The sequence below is a fragment of the Nothoprocta perdicaria genome, unplaced genomic scaffold (assembly GCF_003342845.1).
Source record: "Nothoprocta perdicaria isolate Ctin4 unplaced genomic scaffold, notPer1 scaffold_133, whole genome shotgun sequence".
NCBI classification, from domain to species: domain Eukaryota; kingdom Metazoa; phylum Chordata; class Aves; order Tinamiformes; family Tinamidae; genus Nothoprocta; species Nothoprocta perdicaria.
In genome coordinates, this window is record NW_020454461.1 from 1,736,664 (window position 1) to 1,757,150 (window position 20,487).

Genomic DNA, 20,487 nt, shown 5'->3' on the forward strand with positions numbered 1-20,487 from the left:
TTCCCTGAGCTGCAGGCAACTTTCATCTCTTTAACTATTTCTTGGCTCCTGTGAACTGCATGTTCTTCTGAGTCATCAAAAATTACACAAATAAAGATTAGTATTGTTTAATGATGATAATGGTTGTGCATCTTCTCTCAAGGACTGTCAAACAAGTTTCACGGTTAAAAATTTCTTTTCACATAGCTAAGGTGGAAGAGTACGGAGGCAGGGGAGAGATCACAGGCACAGCCGCACCGAGCCATGGCAGGAAGGAATTCCAGAGCACACAGAGCTCCCAACAAATCTCTCCCTTTAAGTATTGTTAAATGTAAATAAAGTCTTGGTGAGGACATTGAGCGGGGTCACAGTTTAATCTCCATTGATTTGTACCAAAGAAATGTAACGACAAAGCTGTCCACTTTTTCMAAGATTTAATTCTCTCCTGCTCTCATTGCTTCCTGCAAAGGGGAGCTGCATATTAAACTGAGGCTACCTTCTTTCTGTTAGCCTGGAACCACTGACTTTGCAATCTCATTAACATGCAATTAGATGAAAACCACAGTCCTCAGGGACTGATCAGTGACAGACTCATCTATTGCAATTACAGCTGTTGATTAAAATTATGAGACTTCAGAAATGCACCAGCCCAACCATATAGATTACATCTCACAGCTCCTTTCAAATCAGCGCTATGAAGACAATGATACAGCTAAACATTCACTGTTTTCCTTCCATGGTGCAACGGGATATGTAGAAGGTTTGAATAATGCCACCTTCAGTTTATCTGCAGAATGAGGCTTCCTGCAGGACAACAGAGTCTTCCCCTGTGTTGCCCTTCCAGGACTTCTGCCTACAGCAGTCTGTCCATCCAGGGGTGCAGAGACTGGCMAATCATTTCTCCAAGGTGCACACACACCTAAGTCCCAAACTCCTAACTACCTGAACAGTATCTCTGGGGATAGAGAAACCTCATCTTCTCCAAAACTGTTCTTCTATTTACRTCTTCACAAGCACTGCAGAGGAAAATACCTCATTGACAAGACCTTCTCACTGTTTGGGAAAGAAGAGTGTGCAACCATGAATCCTTCCCATCGTTCATGAGCTGCAAACACTGCCCCAGGAATGGCAGGAAACCTCAACCATGAGYTTTACCATTTTGTGCTAGATGGTACCAATCGTAGGCTGAGTTCATGGCTATGCTCTTTCCATCACCTAATACAGAGCCGAGTGCTTCCCCATGTTAGAAGTCCATATCAGTGCGTGTGTGCTTTTGCAGGGTCCACAAGGCTGCTAGTGCATCCTCAGCAGCAGAGAAATCTCAGGCATGGGAAGAGGACAGCGGCTGAGGCAGCATTGCACTGCACACTCTGTGCAGCTACTCTGCTATCCAGCTGCATGCGGAGTCACGGGCAGAARACAGGAGAGCCTGGTCAGGAAGAAAGCAGGGTGGAAGCAACAGTTGGGTCTGTAGGACAGTCACCGTTCTCCTTAATTTGATCACTTAGTTAACCTTTCCCAGTGAATCCACACTGGCTCACACTGCCAGGTTTAGTTACCTTTCCCCAGACATTTAACTGCAGACCCATTTAACTGTACAAACATTCAGGCACCGAGGCAGCAGTAAAGACATGGCAAATGAAAAAGTAGACAGCGCAGTAGAGCCAAACCTGAATGCCAAGCTGGGGCCAAACCTGAATGCGCAGCTGCACTTCCTCCTCTTGTGCCATGAAAGCAGCTGAAGGCACCTAGGCTCCACTCACACCCCAGGGAGAACAGCAGTGGGGACACTGCCTGACTTCTCCTGTGAATGAATTTCTTCAATCCACAGTAAAACTCTTCTTTTTTAGGTGTAGGGAAAAAATCTGCATCTCCTTACCTGCCCGCATGTGTGATTGCAGGTTGGACTGCCAACCTTTGAGAGCATAATAATAATAATAATAATAATGATAATGATAATAAATAGCTTTTACCTTTTTCACTGCTGCCTTGAAGATTAGATTTTTAGTTCACAAATCAATGCCCCAGACACAGTGGGCTACATAGCTTCTAAAGGAATTCCTTGTGACTGGGCTCCTAACAATACATCCAAATGTCACAAAATGTCACTAAACACATTGAAGACAAATGCTGATTCTGGACAAAAGTGCCGGGAACTTCTGGTTTTCAGTACTACTACACGCTGTCCTAAAATGTCAGTACATTTGCAAGATTTTAACCATGCTGTTCACAAGCATTTATTTCCACTTATTTGCAAACACCAGCCTTCAATTGCGACAAAATCTGTGCAAGGAAGGCTCAGAAGCCTCTGCTAGGGTTCTCCTGTGGAATTCCTCCCATGTAGCTTCCTTCTGGACTCTAATTTCCCTCCTTGGAAAGACCCATGAAGACCATGTCCAAGGCTCAAGGGACAGCATAGCTCACAGGTGATGCACAAGGAGCATCTTTTGAAATGACAGGAATCACAGTAGGATGGCTCTAAGGGGGGGCTGTAACCTGTTATCACCCAGACTACAGTCAACACTGGGGGTCTAGACTCAAGCCCACAGCTCTACTACATTTCTATTAGAAAGACACCCATGAATTGGGCATGGGGGAAGCAGGCAAATTAAAGCAGGGATCCAGTTAATCATGATATAACCCWCTTGACTATTTAACACCTGTTGTTGTCCTGACTATGGAGATTATTCAGAGGAGCTGCCACAACAGGGGTTACTTTTCTGTCTTTTAGGAAGTGCAGGTCACCTGGGGAGTCTGTTCCAGGTGGAATGTTACAAACGGAAAGCACCATAAGAAAAAAGTAAAGTAGGGGTAGGGAGACAATACAACAGTTTGCAAGAAATTTGTTCAGAGAAAAGGATATAGAAAAAGAGCTTCTACAATGAAGAAATGCAAGAACCAGTGGTTGAGTGAATGASCTGGGGTGGGAAAGAAGAACTCTTGGAGCTGGCAAGATAGGAGATTAACCTGGAAAAGATAAGATTTATATGGAGGGAAAATTTTGAATTCATCTTTCAAAATTTTCAGTTTGAAAACTCAGTGTTGGTCACAGGTTGAGAGCAGCCATACAGCGAAACCTGTGAAAAAGACAAGTTACCACTCACATCCATGGAATGAGTGCTGGGAAAAGAAGAACTTTTACAGAACGTAAACCAAAGGAATCTGCTGAGCTCCCAGACCTTAGCTTGTCTGTCAGAGTGAGCAATAGCAGGTTTCATGGCCCATTTCCATGTAGCCTCCTGTCAAACCTAGCACTGCGAATACCAAGAGCAAGTTACACKACTTTGTTCCACTGGCACAGCTGATGACTGCCAGAGGTCCTGGGCACTGCAGAATAAAGCGATTTATCACAAGATGTGTATACTATAGGATGTATATGAAAATGCCGGGAACAGCGGAGAATTAGGGAGAAGATTTGTCCCAGCTTTTTTATTTCTTCCCATGACAGGAGGGCTCTGGATGGATACAGCTGTGAACGAAGCCTGGCTCACGCTTCCAAACTGCAGCACCTGATTGTTCATGCCATTAATTGCCATGTCGCTGTAACGATGTCCTGGCACTTSTCAGACCTGAGAATATCTGGATTTTTTGACCATTAGCTGTCCTGAGGCATTTCATGGATAAGATTATTTTCACATCAGATTATTTTAGCCATAAACTGGTTTTGTTTTAGATTTACTTGAAGAAAGTAATATCTTTTTCTTTGTACATACGTATATTATATGATTTGATGGTGTCACTGATAGAAAAGGGAGCTATTTTCAGAATATATTAATGCATTTTGTAATGACAAGTTCAAATGAAATGGCACTGAGTGATGTTTTTCCGTAGCTACAATGACTAATGAAATTCTTTCATATGATGAAAATTAAAGTRTCACCAGTGGAACAAGAAATCAGCTAAAGGAACAAGTTTACAAAGTTCAGAAGACCAATATACTTGGTTAGTAGATCTTCTGGAGCACACAGCAGAGGAACACCAGCAAGGAGCCAATATAGCCACTGTGAATCCACAGGGAAACTCAGAAGGAATGAAACATCTTCAAAAGGTAGATCTGATACAGAAAGGAAGTTGTCAAAAAGATTAAAACAGAGGTGTTCTCACACTGCATGAAGCAGGACAGACATTGGACTGTATATTTAGAGTCTTATTCCTGCATGTGAATAAAATTTAAAAAAACATGCAATAATTTTAGGAAATATTAAACAGAGCCTGGAAACATTTACTCATGTAAACCATGAGTAGAAATGTTACTCACAAGTAGAAATAAATGATATAAGGAAGGACTTGGGCAGCCTGACCCTTTGTGTTGGAATATGGACAGTGACAAGAACTGTTGGACATTTAAAACTTATACTCGTCATAATGAAAAAAATCTGATCTTTTCCATGGTTTCTCTCATCCTTGAATTTAAGACTGCCAGTTCCCTCAGACTCCTCCTTTGATGACACAAGTTACAGTCCAGCTGCTTTTTAAAGTGGCACTGACTTTCCTTTCACTTTAATAGCAGCTGTCAAACTGCCTTCGTACAACTGGATAATACATGCCCAATGGCTGCTCTGTGGCAGTGCATTTTCTGGYTCAATTTCCTCTGAGCATGGGCTCTTCTCTTGTAATAGACATTGCTTCCTGATTTGAAATAGTAGTACCTGTGATTTTAATCTCTTCTGTGTGGAGAAAAGAGGATTAATTTATTCAGGAAGATCAGATGGCATTGACAGACAAGACAATTCCAAAGAGAAGGGGGAAAAGCTTCTTGTAGCTTTATTTTAGAAAATACTGTCAACACTGTGTGTTACATGCAACTTGTTCAAGACTACAAATATGATAGWCCAGGTTCAGGTGTTTTTGAAGTGATGAAATTGAAGTTGGTTAGTGAAAGCACTCTGGGCTTTCATGAGACTAAAGATGCTTAAAAGATGCAGTGGAAATGTTTTCTCCATCATGTTAACTTGTTCTTCCATCGATGCTGTTATGGTGTTTCATTCTTTTAAGAGATTTTATCTTAAATTGTTCATTGCAAAACTTAACAGTAAATTAACACAGTTCTGGATTTCTGTGAGCTTTCTGAAAATATCCAGTTAAACATAATGCTAGGCTGCTTCTACCTTACTTGAAAAATTCATCTTGAGAAGTAATCAAGACTGCCATGGATGCAGAGCTGGTTTCTCCTTTTGCTTTTAAGATAACTAAGTATATAGGATATCCTAAATGCATCCCCTGTGACTGCAGGAAGAATGAACTTCAGTTCATCTGCTGCCTTTACTGAAGTATTTGTATTCTACTGTGCTGACATCGGAGGTTCAACATCATAACTTGACTGAGAACATGCCGGGTCCCAGAAGGCTGTAATTCTTTTCAGGATAGGTCCCTCACGGCCAATTTTTGTGCTGGTGTTTCTGGAGAGTATTTCAGTTCTAACTGTTCACGCTCCCTCTTTTACCTCCCCCCATCCCCACTTGATCAAGTTGCTATAAATAAAGCACTCATCATATGGAAATAGAAGTTTTAATGAAAAGGATTAGGAGAATCCCATTATATTAGAATAGATAAAGATCTGATCATTTTGGCAGGGTCTGTACCTACAGCTGTAATCTGTTATTAATAAAGCAATGATGGTGGAGGCTAAGTTGCATGCAGTCATAGACCTGTGCAGTTTTCAGTGATATCAATGAACATGCACAACTGCAGGCCAAATTACAGCAGTTTCATCTATTATACTGTCAACTGAAGAAAAACAAAATGTTCTTCAGCATATATCTCTAAGTGTATGTTTTCATTTGGGTTATTATACAGGAAATCTACTAATGCTGAGTAAACACTATCTCAAACAAATTCCACCCAAATGGCAAAAGAATATTTTCCCAGTTTTCTATCAGTCTTCAAAAGGAAAACTTATAAAGCATGCAAGTTTAGCAGGAAAATTATAGTTAAGACAATTATTGAGCTTTTCTCAAAGTAGAAAYATGACAGTTGATTAGTTGATTTTTTGTTATTCTCACTACAGCAAAAGTATAAATGAACTCTCTTCCAGCATACAAGAGCAGTCAGTGTGACTACTGCAGACAGTAATTTGCTCTTTTATGAAATACTGTAAGTTAAATTTTTGAGTTACAATTTGAGTTTTCCTGACAAGAACAGGAGGGGGAATTTTGGGGGCTGCTGGTAAAAAGTGGGAAAATTGAAAATATTTTTAACATTGGTAAAGCTTATCCTTCATCCTCTTGAACAATTCTTTTCCTTTAGCCTGAAGGGAAAATCTAGAGTAAATCAGCTGCTTTCTGGTTTCATGGGCTATAATAATAATAATAATAATAATAATAATAATAATAATAATAATAAATCATTCAAAAAAGGCTAAATCGTATGCAACAGCATTGTCTTATCCTTCAGAAGGGCTTCCTCCACGGCTTCAGCTCCATTAGTGGTCCAGAGCAGTGACATTATTTTTGCATTCCTGTGGATTGCAGCAAATTGTCCCTCTTGGCTGCCATTGTTCCCTATGGAAGCAACAATGACTTCCATTTATCACAAGCTGCCACCATAGGGCATGTGAAATCACACTCCACACTGCAGCGTCCAAAGAGAGGGTTAATACCAAAAACATTTAAAATAAAATACCTAGAAATACGTAAAAAATAAAAAGGAAAACAAAGCTGCTTTGAAAAASAAAGTACCTCCTCAAGAATCACCATGACTTCTAACAGGCAGCTCTGAAAGTGTTAAGTAACTTAAAATCCAACCTTGCAGACTGCATATAAACAATCAAGAGGAAAATGCTCCCGAGAAAGCATTGAAATTCTGCCATTAAAAAAAAAAAGTTTTGGTGAGTATATAGTTTTTTAGAAACATCAAAGTACGGTGCAGCTGCTGGTGCGTCAAAGAAGTATTGTGTTCCCTCTAACAATTGGCTGGTGTCCGCTTGTGTTTGGCGTTATTGATATTAGAATAAGCAAGGGCACTGCCTTGCCCAGGGACTCGAGGCTCGGTTTGTTTCAGTAGCTGGTGGTGGTATCAGCGTCCGCCTGTTTCTCTGTCCAGCAGGTAACCCACCCACTCAGCTATGGAAGGGTGTTTCGCTGCAGGATATAAAGGGCTCTTCGTCAGCGGGACAGATGACATCCACCTCAGCGGGCTGAGAAATGCCTGAACTCGTGTCCTCGCACAGGAATTCTGGGGCTTGCCTTACGCCTTGGCTATGTCTCTGACGTCTGGTTTTGATAAGTGATTTGCAGAGCTTAGTGTCTCCTAGGAATTCTGCAGGAAGAGACTGGGTGAGGTCATTCGGCTTTCCACCGAGTTTCCTTTCTCTGTTTTTGGCCGTCCTCGTGAACATGACCCTCCAGCACTCGGGAATATTTCTGTTCCCTCAGGAACTCTCGACCACTCGCTGGTTTTATCTCTGTGCACACAAAAGCTCCATGTCGGTGGAAGGGGAAACAAGGTTGACATTAGCCAGGGGAACATAAGCAGCTCGTAGATGCAGCTGTGAGCTGAGTTCATTTATTAGCTCAAGTGCTGGCAAAGCTAACACTTGTTTCTCGGCCTCTCTACTGGCCATTGGCGCAGGTCCGAATAGCTGAAGGCGACGGAATAATAGCTGGTTTGTCAGCCCATTTTATTCATGAAACGGGCACGGCAGGAATACTTGGAAAGAAGCAACAAGTAAAAGAAAATGCATCTTACTTTCTCTGGTTCAGAGCCATTCTGCCCCAGCAAGTGTGTGACTCGCATACGGCTCTTCTGTGCGGGTCTCTTCATATCAGATTTCATTTCTTGCCACGTGGGTTGCTATGGATACGAGGCTGAACCGCTGCCTTTGTAGGCCAGCAGATTTATGACTGCATCGCCGAGGATTTTGCTCATCAGCGTTACACAAGGCTCCCGCTTCCAAAGAAACAGAAGTGAAAACAAACAAGATGTGTTTATTTCAAAATATTTCTGACGACTGCACTCTGCATTTTGAGTGATCTACCAGATCACCCCGATCTATCACAGTCTGTTGATTAGTTCTCTATTATAGCAGATTCTTGACTTAAAACAAGCRCGTAAGCAAACACCTAAGAACCGAGGCCTGGAAAAAGCTAAGGGTCTGCACCTACAAGCCTGGCATCCAAGTCTGCATCAGTCCTTATCCTGCTCTAACTCATTCTGGCTTTTCTGCCTGCCAAGACAGTTGGGTTCAGTGCAGTCAGAGTACAAACAGACTCCTTAGAAATCCAAACTGTGTGATTTATCATTAGGTTATTGTTTATCAAAACTGCAGGAAGCCTGGGTGCTACAATACACACGAAAATGAAATGGAGCATATATTAGTAATACAAAGAGCATGTCATTAATAATAACTGCTGGCAATTCTAAAGCGTGTGACAACAGATCTCAGTATTAAACAGACAGTCGGAAGCTCTGGGATAAACTTACTCCTCCAGCTTCCTGGATGCTATTAATCATACAGGATGCACATTGTCTTACCTTTCCTCGGATGGGTTCGCTAGGAGATTCTCTGGCATGGCACTGATGGCTACAGGAGGTCTGTTCCCATAAATTCTTCAGAAGACCTCTGGATATTCTAGGAGTTGCAAGTGGAGCTAGGAAACACAGTATTGTTAGGAGGCACTTGTACTACATGGTCCAAGGTGGCCTGCACAAACACGCTACGTGCTGCACAAAATACAAGTGATAGCTGCTTTTCTTGAGCTGCTGAAGCCAGCTTGAGAGAGAAATGAAGCCATAAGGGTTATTGCAAGGGGCAGAGGGCACAGTGAGTTGCGTAGTCAGCTGTGCTTGCACRTATATCTTGATAATTCAATGTTTTCCTGCGGGGCAGCATTGCAGAAATGGCTTAAGAGCCACTAAGCTTTGCTGAGGTGAGGATGAAGGCTGCACAGGCAGATTTTGGTAGATCTGTTCAGTGCAAGAACAGCTAAAGTGCAAGACAGAAAAGGTCTGCTAGAGCACTTGGCAAATGCAAGTCTTCTTTTCACGGTATGTTTCTTATTCCATGTTATCCCATGACCATTTTAGCTCTTTATGTTATCTGCCACCTTTTCTACAATCTTTTAGACATTTTTTCAATCAACACAAGAATATTGCCCTATAAATGAATAATTATAATTTTCACTATTAATATTGAATGAAATAGAGACTGACCCATCACACCAAACCAGGACATGTGAAGGCAGAAGGGGAAAGAAAATACCAAATATCTAGCACAGTTTAAATACTCCAAACACATTCTCCAAAATGGCCAGAAATGTAAATTTTCAGTTTGTGATATGGCATAAGGCCAGATCCTCTTGGGGACAAGTGCTCAGAGCTTTCTGAAAAGCTGGCCTGCTTAAAGTGCTTCAAGTGGCTCAGGCGGCCTCACAAGTCGCTGTTGAAATGTAGGCCACAGCACTTCCATTTGCACACTGGTAACAGGTGAGTTGTTGTAGTCACTAGGGCACGCAAGTCAAACAAACCCTGAATTTTGGAGAAGAGCTGGAATATTGTAAATTAACTGTTGATACCCCTATCATACCACTGGCAGCATACAGATAGACCCTGACTTCTTGCTATGCTGTTGTTGGACCAAGATTTTGTCTTCTGAAAGACCCCATTCTTGCTGGAAAATATATATTGATATGATATTCCAAAAATATATCGTCAAATATATATTATGAAATTATAAAAATGCTTAATTTTTTAAAATTTTAAAAGCTTTTAAAGCTTTTAGAGTGCATGTTCTCTCAAAAACATATACAGGAAACATACTTGGCCTCCATCAAGCTCTCCACTACTACAGCTAGCCTGCATCTAGTAAACAAATCAGCTAGTTTAAGGACATTTATTGTAGTAACATACACACAATCACAGAAACAGTGGTCTATAGGTCCCATATAGCAGCAAAGACTAGGTCAAGCCTAACTTTATATTCTAAAAMCCTCTGTAAGAGTAGTTGCAGAAGAAATACACTACTGAGAAGATATGGAAAGAGAAGTGAGCGGTAGGAGCTCCTCAAAGTCAGCACAATTGGCAGGCTGTGCTTAAGCGCCCGGATTCCAGGCATATCTGGCTCAGGGATGTGTATGCAGGTCACTAAGTGAATTGAATCTTCCAGTCCTTGTCCAAACTGCCTCAAAGAGGTTGCAATTAACATGCCACAGCTCTCTGGGTTAGTATAGAGATAGTTTTGAGAAATACACTGTTTGAAGATGGTTAAAATGCTGAAAGTAGCTGGTTAGTAATGATTTGATTCAGAAGAGAGGCTAGATGTAAACTCCAGTTTACAGGCAACTATACTGGGCCAATTGGGATTTACTTGAGAGAGAAATCCTAGGCAATGATAAGTAAAACCCCACTGTCTGGCTATGCTAGCTACAGAAACAGTATAAGGATATATACTTACCCACCAGAATGTTGTGAAAATAAAAGTGTTAACACTGTGGTTGTAAAGTCTAGYATAGTCCTCAAATGAGGGAAAGAACAAAGAAAATGTTCTTACCTATAAGTTCATTTAGAAATCCAGAATAAAAATACAGTTTGGAAGTGCAAAAATAAGTACTGAAGTTCCTACAATGTGTGCTGGTCAGCATGCCTATATACAGGCTTGTAGATATTCATGGATCCCTACAAGCTTCAAGTGAACTATGACTTGTCCTGCACAAGGAGGATCATAAGGATGGTCAGCACGTGCCTCCAAGACACTCCAGCAGTACAACTGACAAATACTTCTAGGCTTGTTTAAAATGCCAGCCTATGCCTTCCCCCAAGTTTAACGTGCATGYTGGAGAGTGATTTGATATGTTCATTATCCTCAGCTGGAGAAATTCTCATTGCTGCAGTGACTTGAATGCTTCTGCCCACTGTGTCTCACAGTTGCAAAGTTTCTTTGGCTACAGAACTAAACACTTGACAGTTGCTCACAATTCAGGGAGTGAAAGAATGCACTTTGTAGAACCCCACAGTGAGATCATCCCAAAAGACAGGCCTGGCTGTGACACAGAAAGAAGTCTGTGTCTCTCTAACAACCTGCCTGTATGGTTTATAAATGGGATCACACAATACACGTACAATATTCACTGCAGGCTTTGTATTGCTGGCATGGACATTTCGGGAAGGATTCAGCTGAAATTAGTCACAACTTTTGCTTCACTGGCTGCTTCACTGGCTCARCTGGCAACTTCACTCTAGATAGCTGGAGAAGTTGGTGAACACATTAAATCAGTGGCTTCTTCACTTATTAAAAATGCCCTAGTAGTCTTTAACTTATCACCTCTAACGGGATACATTGTCATATGCTTGACGCGGCAGAATTAGTCAGGCTTTAGCATAGGGGGATCTGGTCTCCAAAGTTTTAAAATCATACTGGTCTCCAAAGTTTTAAAATCATATTAAGTTGTTTGTGCTGCAGTGTGCAAATAGCTTCAAACTTCAGAAACCTGATCAAGCAGCCTGCATTCCAGCCGAACACTTTAGCAAAACTAGATCTCAAAAACAGGAAAAATTAAATTATTTTCAAAACTACAAATTACTGCAAAAGAGTCTGTTGTCATCAGAGAAAAAGAGGAATCCTTACAAACCTTGGTAGGCGATAGCCATGCAGCTATGTTAGTACACAGACCAGCACCAGCTATTGTTTTACTGGATTCCTTTTAAGGGGGGGTGAGCAAGAAGGAATCTTTATGCATATATGCATACACAAAAGGACTATTTTTTCATCTATGTAAAGCCAAAACATACTGGAACCATAAATTACATCCTGGATAAGTGTTCAGTGTTCATATCCTTTTAAGGAATACAGTCAGTTAGCACCCCACTTCCAAGGTATAATCTCCCATTACTGTTAGATACTGCAGCCTGATCCCAGCCAGACAACTGGCTCAACACCAATATCACAAGTGTGCCAACATATGGAAACAATTGCTTTCCTTTTGATTGGGAATGACATATTCTGGGTGTGTGCACAACATCCCCCATCAATCATACAAAGTGGTTCATTATTTGGGCTTAAACTTGGTCTCAAAGGGAAGATCTCTAGGCTCTTGTGTGAAGGACAGCAAAAATATTTGCACTCCCCAGCAAGTAAATGAACCCCTTCATGGTAAAAGAGCTTGTTCGAGCCACAGTGTATTCTGACCTAGCCTTTCCTTGTGCAAGGTTGTTTCATGCACCAAAACTGATATTATTGCTCAGCTTAATGCAACAGCAGCTAGATCTTRGAACTGACTTGCATAGGAAGGCTCTGCCAGCTGCTGTTCATCACTGAGATTCCAGAAATCTCCCATATTGACAATCTCAGCRCGAGAAGTGAGGGGGAAGGTTTAATTGTCCATATCTGACCTCAGACGACGTGGTTTGACACCAGTGATGGCCCATCCGTCTCAATAAAGTTGCAATAGCAGAAGGCCTGTGTCACCTGGAAAGGATCAAGGAGATTTTTGTTGAGTTCATGTGGCTAAACTGGTGATATCCAGTGTTTAATCAGGAGACAGATCAGGGARGCAACCTCCTATCACAGAAGCAAAGAAAGTCTATGTTAGAAGTTTGCTGGGCTCACACACAGCATAGTGAAGGGAAACAAGAGCTACAACCTTCCCTAAGAACTGCCAGTAAAGTGAAAAGATAGAAGAGACCTGGTGTTGAACTCAGTGAACACTAATGTTATATTTATTAGAGTTACTCTGGACAAAGTCCTTAGGCACCCCAGGATCAGGACCTCAAACTGAAAATGAAATTTTAGCTCAGTGGAGGTGAATGAATATTTTTCCAATTTCTTCAGTAACACCAGGGGTTCACGAGAATGTTGGAAGCCTATTGGTGATCGGACTGACTATTTCATGTTAATGTAAACTTTGAAATGAGTTCTATGGATTACAGAAAATGAGAGGCTTTCACGTGACAGACAAGCAGGCAGAAGCACATTCCAGCTGTAATATGTAACAGACAGAGCAATGCAATTGCATAAAAACATAGTAAAAACTTCTGAAAGTTAAGAGTTTTAAGAYAGTGATTTTAAACTGATATAGGTTTCTCATTCTCAGAGAAAATACAGTGGGAGTGAAGCATCCAAATACTTCATAATCTGKTTTTAAGTGACCATGAATCTCTTAAGATCCATGGGTTTCACTGTCTCCAGTGAGCTGAACTCTGGAGTTCACGTTTCACTTCAGTTTCACTGAAGTAAATTGGCAGGGGGACAATCTTCAGACCTATGTCACTTTTGAAAATGGTTCTAGAGCTTCAGTGTCACTTAAGAATTTTTGGAAACATCAGTTGAGGCCTGATACCTTAAGTGTGCATGCCAGTTGCTGTAAATTGCATACAGCCCTACTTCTGCCTCTCTCTTGAAACTTCAAAGAGTTGAATTCAAGGGAGGAAAAAGATCTTGAATTTGAGAAAAGCAGAGACAGAAAACATCAGTGGTGCTTTTTGGCCAGAGGAAGACTCCTTACTATGATTTAAGTTCTACATGAGCAGTTAAAAGATACAGATCCAATTCCAATCAGCACTCAGACTTCCTGCAAGACCAAACACAAACCTCTCAAAGCCAGGTTTTCAAATGTGTTTAGGCAGTTTGAAGATGCAGACAAGGGACACATACGATTTACAAATATATTTATGCAGGCTGGATGTTTAACAGCACCTGTCTGTGTCCTTTGTGTTCTGTATCTGCAGGATTACAGATGTCATCTCTTCAGATCACAGCCAAATTCTACCTTCAGCCATATACTCAACACTTCCATGTAAGCGAAAGAGAAGAGTGAGCTCATATCTAAGGACAGGACTCAGTCCCAAGTAGAATAGGAAAAAGGATTTGCTGCATGATAAAAATAGGCTGAGTGCTTTGTCACCTTTGACAAATGCCTCAAATGGCATAGAGTAGATTTGCGGTGGTGCTATTAAAATAGATTATATTTCCACTGAATAAACTGATTCCTTGTCACAGGTAAGTACTGGCAGTGCAAATGGGCCCCAGCATGAGTGTGTATCAGGGAAGTGACCTTCGTGCTTTTTCTCACTAAAAGCAGGGTGGGGTGATCGATCAGTTTTTGGATGCTTTCACTTATGCAAAACAAAATGAACTCAGACCATCAACTAATTTAAGTTCATAACGTCAACGGCCCCAGCGCAGACAAGGGCCCAGGTGCTAGCTCTGATTCATCGCTGCTGCCTGCTAACTGCAGCAGCTAATTCCTATTCCTTTGCAGTAGATAATGTGCCCTTTTACAGTCTTCCCCATCTACTTTTTTATTACCAGAAAGGCTATATTATCAAGTAACACTRGAGGAACTGTATTTTATTTGTAAATATAAGATGTCACAAGTCACACAAAAGCCACAAGACGGCCGACGAGAAACCAGCTTCCCTTTCACTCAGTTGGCTGCCCAAGACTAAAAGACTTTAGACTCTAACTCATTTTGGTTTGAAAAGTCAGCGTAGGGGATTATGTTTTCCAGCAGAGACTATTCTGGCACAGGAGAAATATTTGTTGATCCGACCCTGGCTGGCAGAGAGGCAGTTTTGGGGTGTATAGCACACAAAGAATACTTTCATTTTTTGGCATGGCATAGCATTGCTGAAATACCAAAGACCATGGCTAATTAAGTGGAGTGATGGAACAGAATGATTTGATGATAAGATTTAATTGGTATGAACATTCTCATAGACTGGTTATTGTATCTGTCTGTGGGGGCCAGACGTTCAGCTGCATTAAGCGTTGCTCAATTCGAGTTGAAGGGGTAAAAGGGCACGAGGGTGCCCTTTACTCCCKCTCAGTCCTGGGCCTGCCCAGCAGTCGGGGCTCAGGGTGCAGTGTGGAGTAGATTGCACCACGCTGCAGCGGCCCCAGTGTGTGGTGACAGTGAGTGAAAGCCTCGAGGGTGAGGGTGAACCCCCTGCTGTGGGCGAGCTGATTCCCCRCAGCAGATCTGCCCCGCTCAGCTGCGCAGGCGGCACCGCTCGAGCTGCTGCCACCCGACAGGCGCCGCACAGAGCACGGTCACACCGTGGGCTCAGTAAATGCGATTGCTTTCAGTTGGTTGTTCCCATACCTTAATAATAAAATCAAGAGTTCCCATTTGCTCAACAGGAAACAGGGTTTGGACAAGCCACTTGAAATTTGATAGAATAATACTTACTTCAGAGCTCTGAATACTCCCCATTTGTGCTTCTATGGAGCTTCCTACAAGTTTCCTACTTGGTGCTGCAGCATGACCAGGTTAGGACAGTCTGTAGTCTCCAGGGCTATAAACAAACTCTATTTATGTACTGCCAAAATCACTGACCAAATCCATGAGGCAAGAGTTAGGATTGAATTGGTGAAGTAATAATGCCATGGAAAAGGGCTTGCATATCAAATTGCTCTTCCTTGGACACAGATGATCCTGGGATTCTGTGAAAGGCCACTTCCATCTGCCTGGACACATGGCCAACATTGCACAGACAAGCGTGCCAAGAGCCTTCCTAGAAGAGCCTGAAGGATTTCTGTCACCAGGACACACAGTATTTGTGAACAGCTCAGGTAAGGCAATATGGCCCATGGAAAAGTATTCCAGGCTACAGGATCATTCTTAGTAGAAACTGTCACAGCTCCCAGTCTGGCCTTTGATTTTCTGCCACACAAGTTTAGGGATACATAGCTAAGTCTTAAAACACTGTTTTATAAATAAGCAACTTGTATATGGCTACACATTCACTGCAAAGTAGTCTGTATAATTAAAAACAAACAACAAAAAAAGAAGCTGTTAGGTTATAATAGGCATTCTATCTCAACATCATACAGCATTTCAGCATCAGAACTATCTCTATCTACCTATTAGTTAACTAATTATATTATGTCTGGCTGCTTTCTTCACTTATATAGTAACACTTTGATAGAGACCCCTTGATGAGCCAAGGGAATTGATTTCTGGMGAGATTTTTGCTTATCTGTGTTGTGCCATTATTTCTCTACAGTTCTCGTTATCTGTAGCAGAGTAAAGGAGCCAGCAAGTGCCGTTCTGTTCCCTGATGTGCCCCGGGGCAAAGCAAGCTTGCTGGTGGCTAGTTCCTGCTGCAAAAGAAATGAATGAATCCACACCATCAGCTCCGGGGAGAAAGAGCCCTACACTGAGAAGCAGCACCCCCTTACACCCAGGCAGGTGGGAAAATGTCCCTCTGCTCAAAGAATTGTCTTCTTTCTCTCTTTGCTAATGTCTATAATTGGCAAGTTTCTGGAAGGCTTTTGGCACTGTATAATCTCTGGCCCATTCCATCATTTCTCAGAATGCTCTGAGATCACAACTAGGGAGACCATTGTGTTTCACAATGCTTGCTGACATTAAATACTCATTCATGTGACAAATCATTTTTTTGTTGAAGACAATGTAGTTTAGCCATAACACAGACATTACTGTTCTTCAAGAGTGCTGCTGCCACACTGCTATACTGGGATACCATGCAAGGACAGCAGCAGCCTCTTTTGATCTTGGCATATTCAGTGAGGGTGTTGGCTCATCAACCAGTTGTCTTCTCAGAATAAATATGCAGGGAGTCAGGAAATGCAGGGAGGCAGCTGCTCTTCAGCAAATTCTACATGTAAAAATAAATGACAAAAATCACAGTAGCAGCAGTCTGTGTTGACTGGCTGCTAATTCAGTGCTATTAGGTACATAAAAGGACATATTTACCAGTGCTGCTCTTCTGGTCGCTCAGTTCACTTCATGCAGCTATTACAGATATGCTGCTGCATGCCTCCTCCCCTCTCATGCAAGATTGATTTTATGGAGGGCTTAGATTCCCAAATGCACTAACTGCAGACAATAAAAGCCCAGCCCTTCTGCTGGCAAAACACTAGCAAGACACAGAACCCATCTGGGCAGGTTTTTTTTTTCTTTTTTTTTTTTTAAAAAAGGTCTAGACTTGCTTGCATTAATTCATTTTAGAGAAGGCTGCAAAAAAAGAGCAAGAGGATTTGTTTTGTCCACCTGAGCCTGTGCAAGACAGACCTTCACTAAGCATGTGGTAGTCTCACGCTGCAGAAAGTGCAGTGTGGCAGCTAGAAGTAAGCACAAGGTAGCAGCATGTTCAGTCAGCTAGTGGGGACACTGTAAACAGTTGTCCTCTGACAGCAGAATGCAGTGAGGCTCTCTCAAAAATAGTTTCAGGTATTTATACATTAAGGATAGTTGAAGAATGGGTCTTATAATCTTACATCTTCCAGATGTATATTTTTAAAACAGAGGTATTTCCCCACTGTGATTAGTTTAAAAGATTTATGTTTTATTTATGCCAGTGAAGGGGTAGTTACTACTACGGAGTTACTTAATGGCTGAAGTCTGCTAACAAAAACATTCAGTATTTATAGGATGCTTAATAGTCAGAAGGAAACACCTCTAGTGATTTCTGTAGTGTTATCCCTAGTATACACTATAGCAAAGGATACAAAAATCAGATCTGCAGACAGGTCTTCCCCGTATAGTGGTGTGTGAAACGTGTATGTCATTTGCTATTTCTCAACATAGGCAAAAAGTACTGACAAAATACTAGAAATATAACTTATAAGTGTGATGACAGATAGCAATTATCAAATGCAAGATAAAAAAGCTTTCTGTGGGTTCTCACCTATCCCACACGAAGGCTGTTGCTGACTGCAGAATATAGTTGGCAAAGACACTTCACAGGCTGGTTTCTGAGAATCAGTTCTTTGGGTGCTCTCTTTGTCATAAAGTGGAGTATAATGATGCACACGGGACTTCCTCGCAGGCCACTAATGTTCCTTTAAAATCAGAAGGAAGAAGGGTGCAGACATGTGGCATCTGGGTCTAGCAGACTAGCTTGCACAGATAATTTTAAATTTTAATATTAATTCTGAATTGCGCTTATGTTAATGGGCTCAGATCTTTTGCATGTTTTCCTCATTTGTATTTCTTGCAATATATGTATCTACTACATTAACTGAAAAGATTCATACCTGTTTGGTTTTGGTATCTTTTGTTTCCACATAGTATGTTGATTCACTTAGGAACCTTACATTGGAAATACCTGATATTGCATAATGTGGTTGGGCATTATTGCCACTCTGGTGAATGTGAGCAGTGTTTATTTGGGAGAGATGTACAGTATCTGCTGACAGCTCTTGCGCATAGTTCTGGCATGTCAGTACTAAATAACTAGAAGTATTTGGGCTGAAAGACAAAAGACAATGAAGAAATTAGTATCCATACATGGACTCTACTCTTTGTTAACAGTTAAATATATCTTTACCAAGCAAAATAAGAAATATATCTGATAAGAACTTAGTAGGCCACATATGATATTTTTCACTGCTGTGCTTCAAGAATATGGTTTTAGTGCAATTATTTTGGTATGATCTCGGTACAAGCCTCTGCCAACTCCAAATACTAGATTCAGTTCTCATTCACACTAATTCTGCTCTAGTTACTCCAGAGTCCTACTAGAGAAATCAAGGTCAGATTGTACAAAATGGGACAGTGAAAGACTTAATGTCTTGGTTTGGTACCTTTTCAATTAGGATTAGGACTCATTCATATCTAGTACTTTACCCAGAGTATACAAAATAGTTTCAAATTCTTGGGCTGGACTGGCTGATATTCAAGACTTTCAACCAAGATACAATATTTTATTTCTCTCTCTCTTTTTTTTTTTAATCTGAATTTTTGATCTGGACATTGTGCCACTACAGGTCTCTCTGAAGTTATAATGACTTACTAACAGTTAATTTTGAAGTTTTTAACTGTTATTTCATCAGTTGCTTTGGATGCTGATGAGCTCAGATCTTTATTGTCTCAGCAAACACACTTTTTTTTCCCGATTCTGCTTGCCAGTTGTTTTCTTCCAACTTATCCAAGTCACATTTCACAGCATCCCTCCATTGCCTCTTGGTGACTCTTCCTAAACATTGCCTTCTTAGTCTCCTATTGCTTTTTCTCTGTATTGCTCCTATAGTGACATCTGAAATCATGCTATTTACACACCAGTAATATGCAGTTAACATCCACTTCTCCATCCTTTTTTGTGGAATCCATACTTTTGCTCCTAACTTCACCTCCTTTTCAACAGAAGCCAACTAACAACAATTAAATATGCAAGTTACAAAAGGAAATAGCTGTCTCAAAAATACCCAGCTAATAAAATCATTTCAAGGAGGCAGTGAACTTTATTTTTACTACAGTGACAAACAATAAATACAACTGAAACTCAACTATACAGTTAATGTTTAAACAAAGGTTAAAAGGCTTTCCATCAAGGCCAAACACACTTAGTTCTGATAAGAAGGGAAAAGCGATATGTATGCTCTATCTTGAAGTCACTGACAATAAATAAATTTCACATACCAATACGTTAGTTATTGTCTCAGAATATTAAACTGATAGAGAGCCAATGAAAAGTCATGCTGTTAAGTTTCCAACAGAGCTTTTGTGCTGAAATATCCAAGTTACTGTTAGTCTTATCACTGTGCCTGGTAGACTGTCATATAAATTGGCCCCTATGTTAGCTAGCGGACAAATACACAGTAGAAAGGGTCTTTCAGCTAACATCTCATCCAGCTCTCACTGAAGTAAAATATTCCTTTGTAGTTGAGGGAAGAGTGGGATCAGTTCTCTCAAACTTTATTTTGAGATAAAAAAAATCTTTATTTAACAAGTTTTATTAAACTCTATAAGGGTCACAGCTTTTCCATTAGCAATTTTCTCACATACTGCTACAGCTATTCATGTCGATTCAAGATAGTATAGGCACTTCTGTTTATAAGTAAGCCATTCTTGTGAATATTATATTTAGTAAATATTTTATATGCAATATTCACAATTTTCTTTTAGGACTTCAGAAAATGAGTGTGGATAGGACATCCCAGCCACTCAAACAAATCAGCTATTACAGGCAATTCTGACATATGAACCCACTTATGCATTCATCAACTCTGTCTTAATCCTACAACAGTTTTGCCCATTCCTCCTGTTCTGGATCTACCAGATCTGCTCAGAGAATCAGAAACCTCCTGTGCTAATAAAACTCCAGTCATTCTTACCCAAGTATGGTCCTTAAGATAAAACTGGTTCTTCTTTCTACTGAAATCTGAATTGCAATCTGAGTACTTACCCCAAAATATAAACAGAAACAGCAATGAAATTCTCTAATTCCTTTTATTGGGGGAGGAATGAGCTTAAAAAGAACAGATTCTCTCCGTCTCCTCTCACAAATTAGGCTGTCCAGACCCATGATTATTGTACTCACCCCATCTGAACCTGCTCCAATTCAACCTCGAACATCTTGTACATTCCTGACTGCCAGAACTGTACACGTTGAAATTGCATTAAACTTCTCTCTGTTCTGTATCCTGGGAATACCTCACACAGTGCTCCATAGGACTGGATATTCCTGTTACTGTAGTCTTTCAGGTCATTCACTGGCCTGTTCATCACTGGCATCTCTCTATATGATGTCTCTTAAGTAAGCACATTTCCTCTTTTTCTCAGTGTTATTAATGTTGAACATACACACATGTGTGTGCACATAAATGCA

The 20,487-nt window shown here is 40.9% G+C and overlaps 1 protein-coding gene across 1 annotated transcript; it reads right to left on the bottom strand.

Annotated features, from left to right (window-relative positions):
- Nucleotides 1-6,697: 6,697 nt before the first annotated feature.
- CUNH2orf73 (chromosome unknown C2orf73 homolog) lies at nucleotides 6,698-20,243 on the bottom strand. The gene is given in 6 exon segments (XM_026033794.1): nucleotides 6,698-7,364; nucleotides 7,367-7,396; nucleotides 7,791-7,866; nucleotides 8,452-8,567; nucleotides 17,566-17,699; nucleotides 20,200-20,243. Coding segments are annotated over 6 exon segments (537 nt in total). The 3' UTR covers nucleotides 6,698-7,227.
- Between the last annotated feature and the right edge of the window lie 244 nt (nucleotides 20,244-20,487).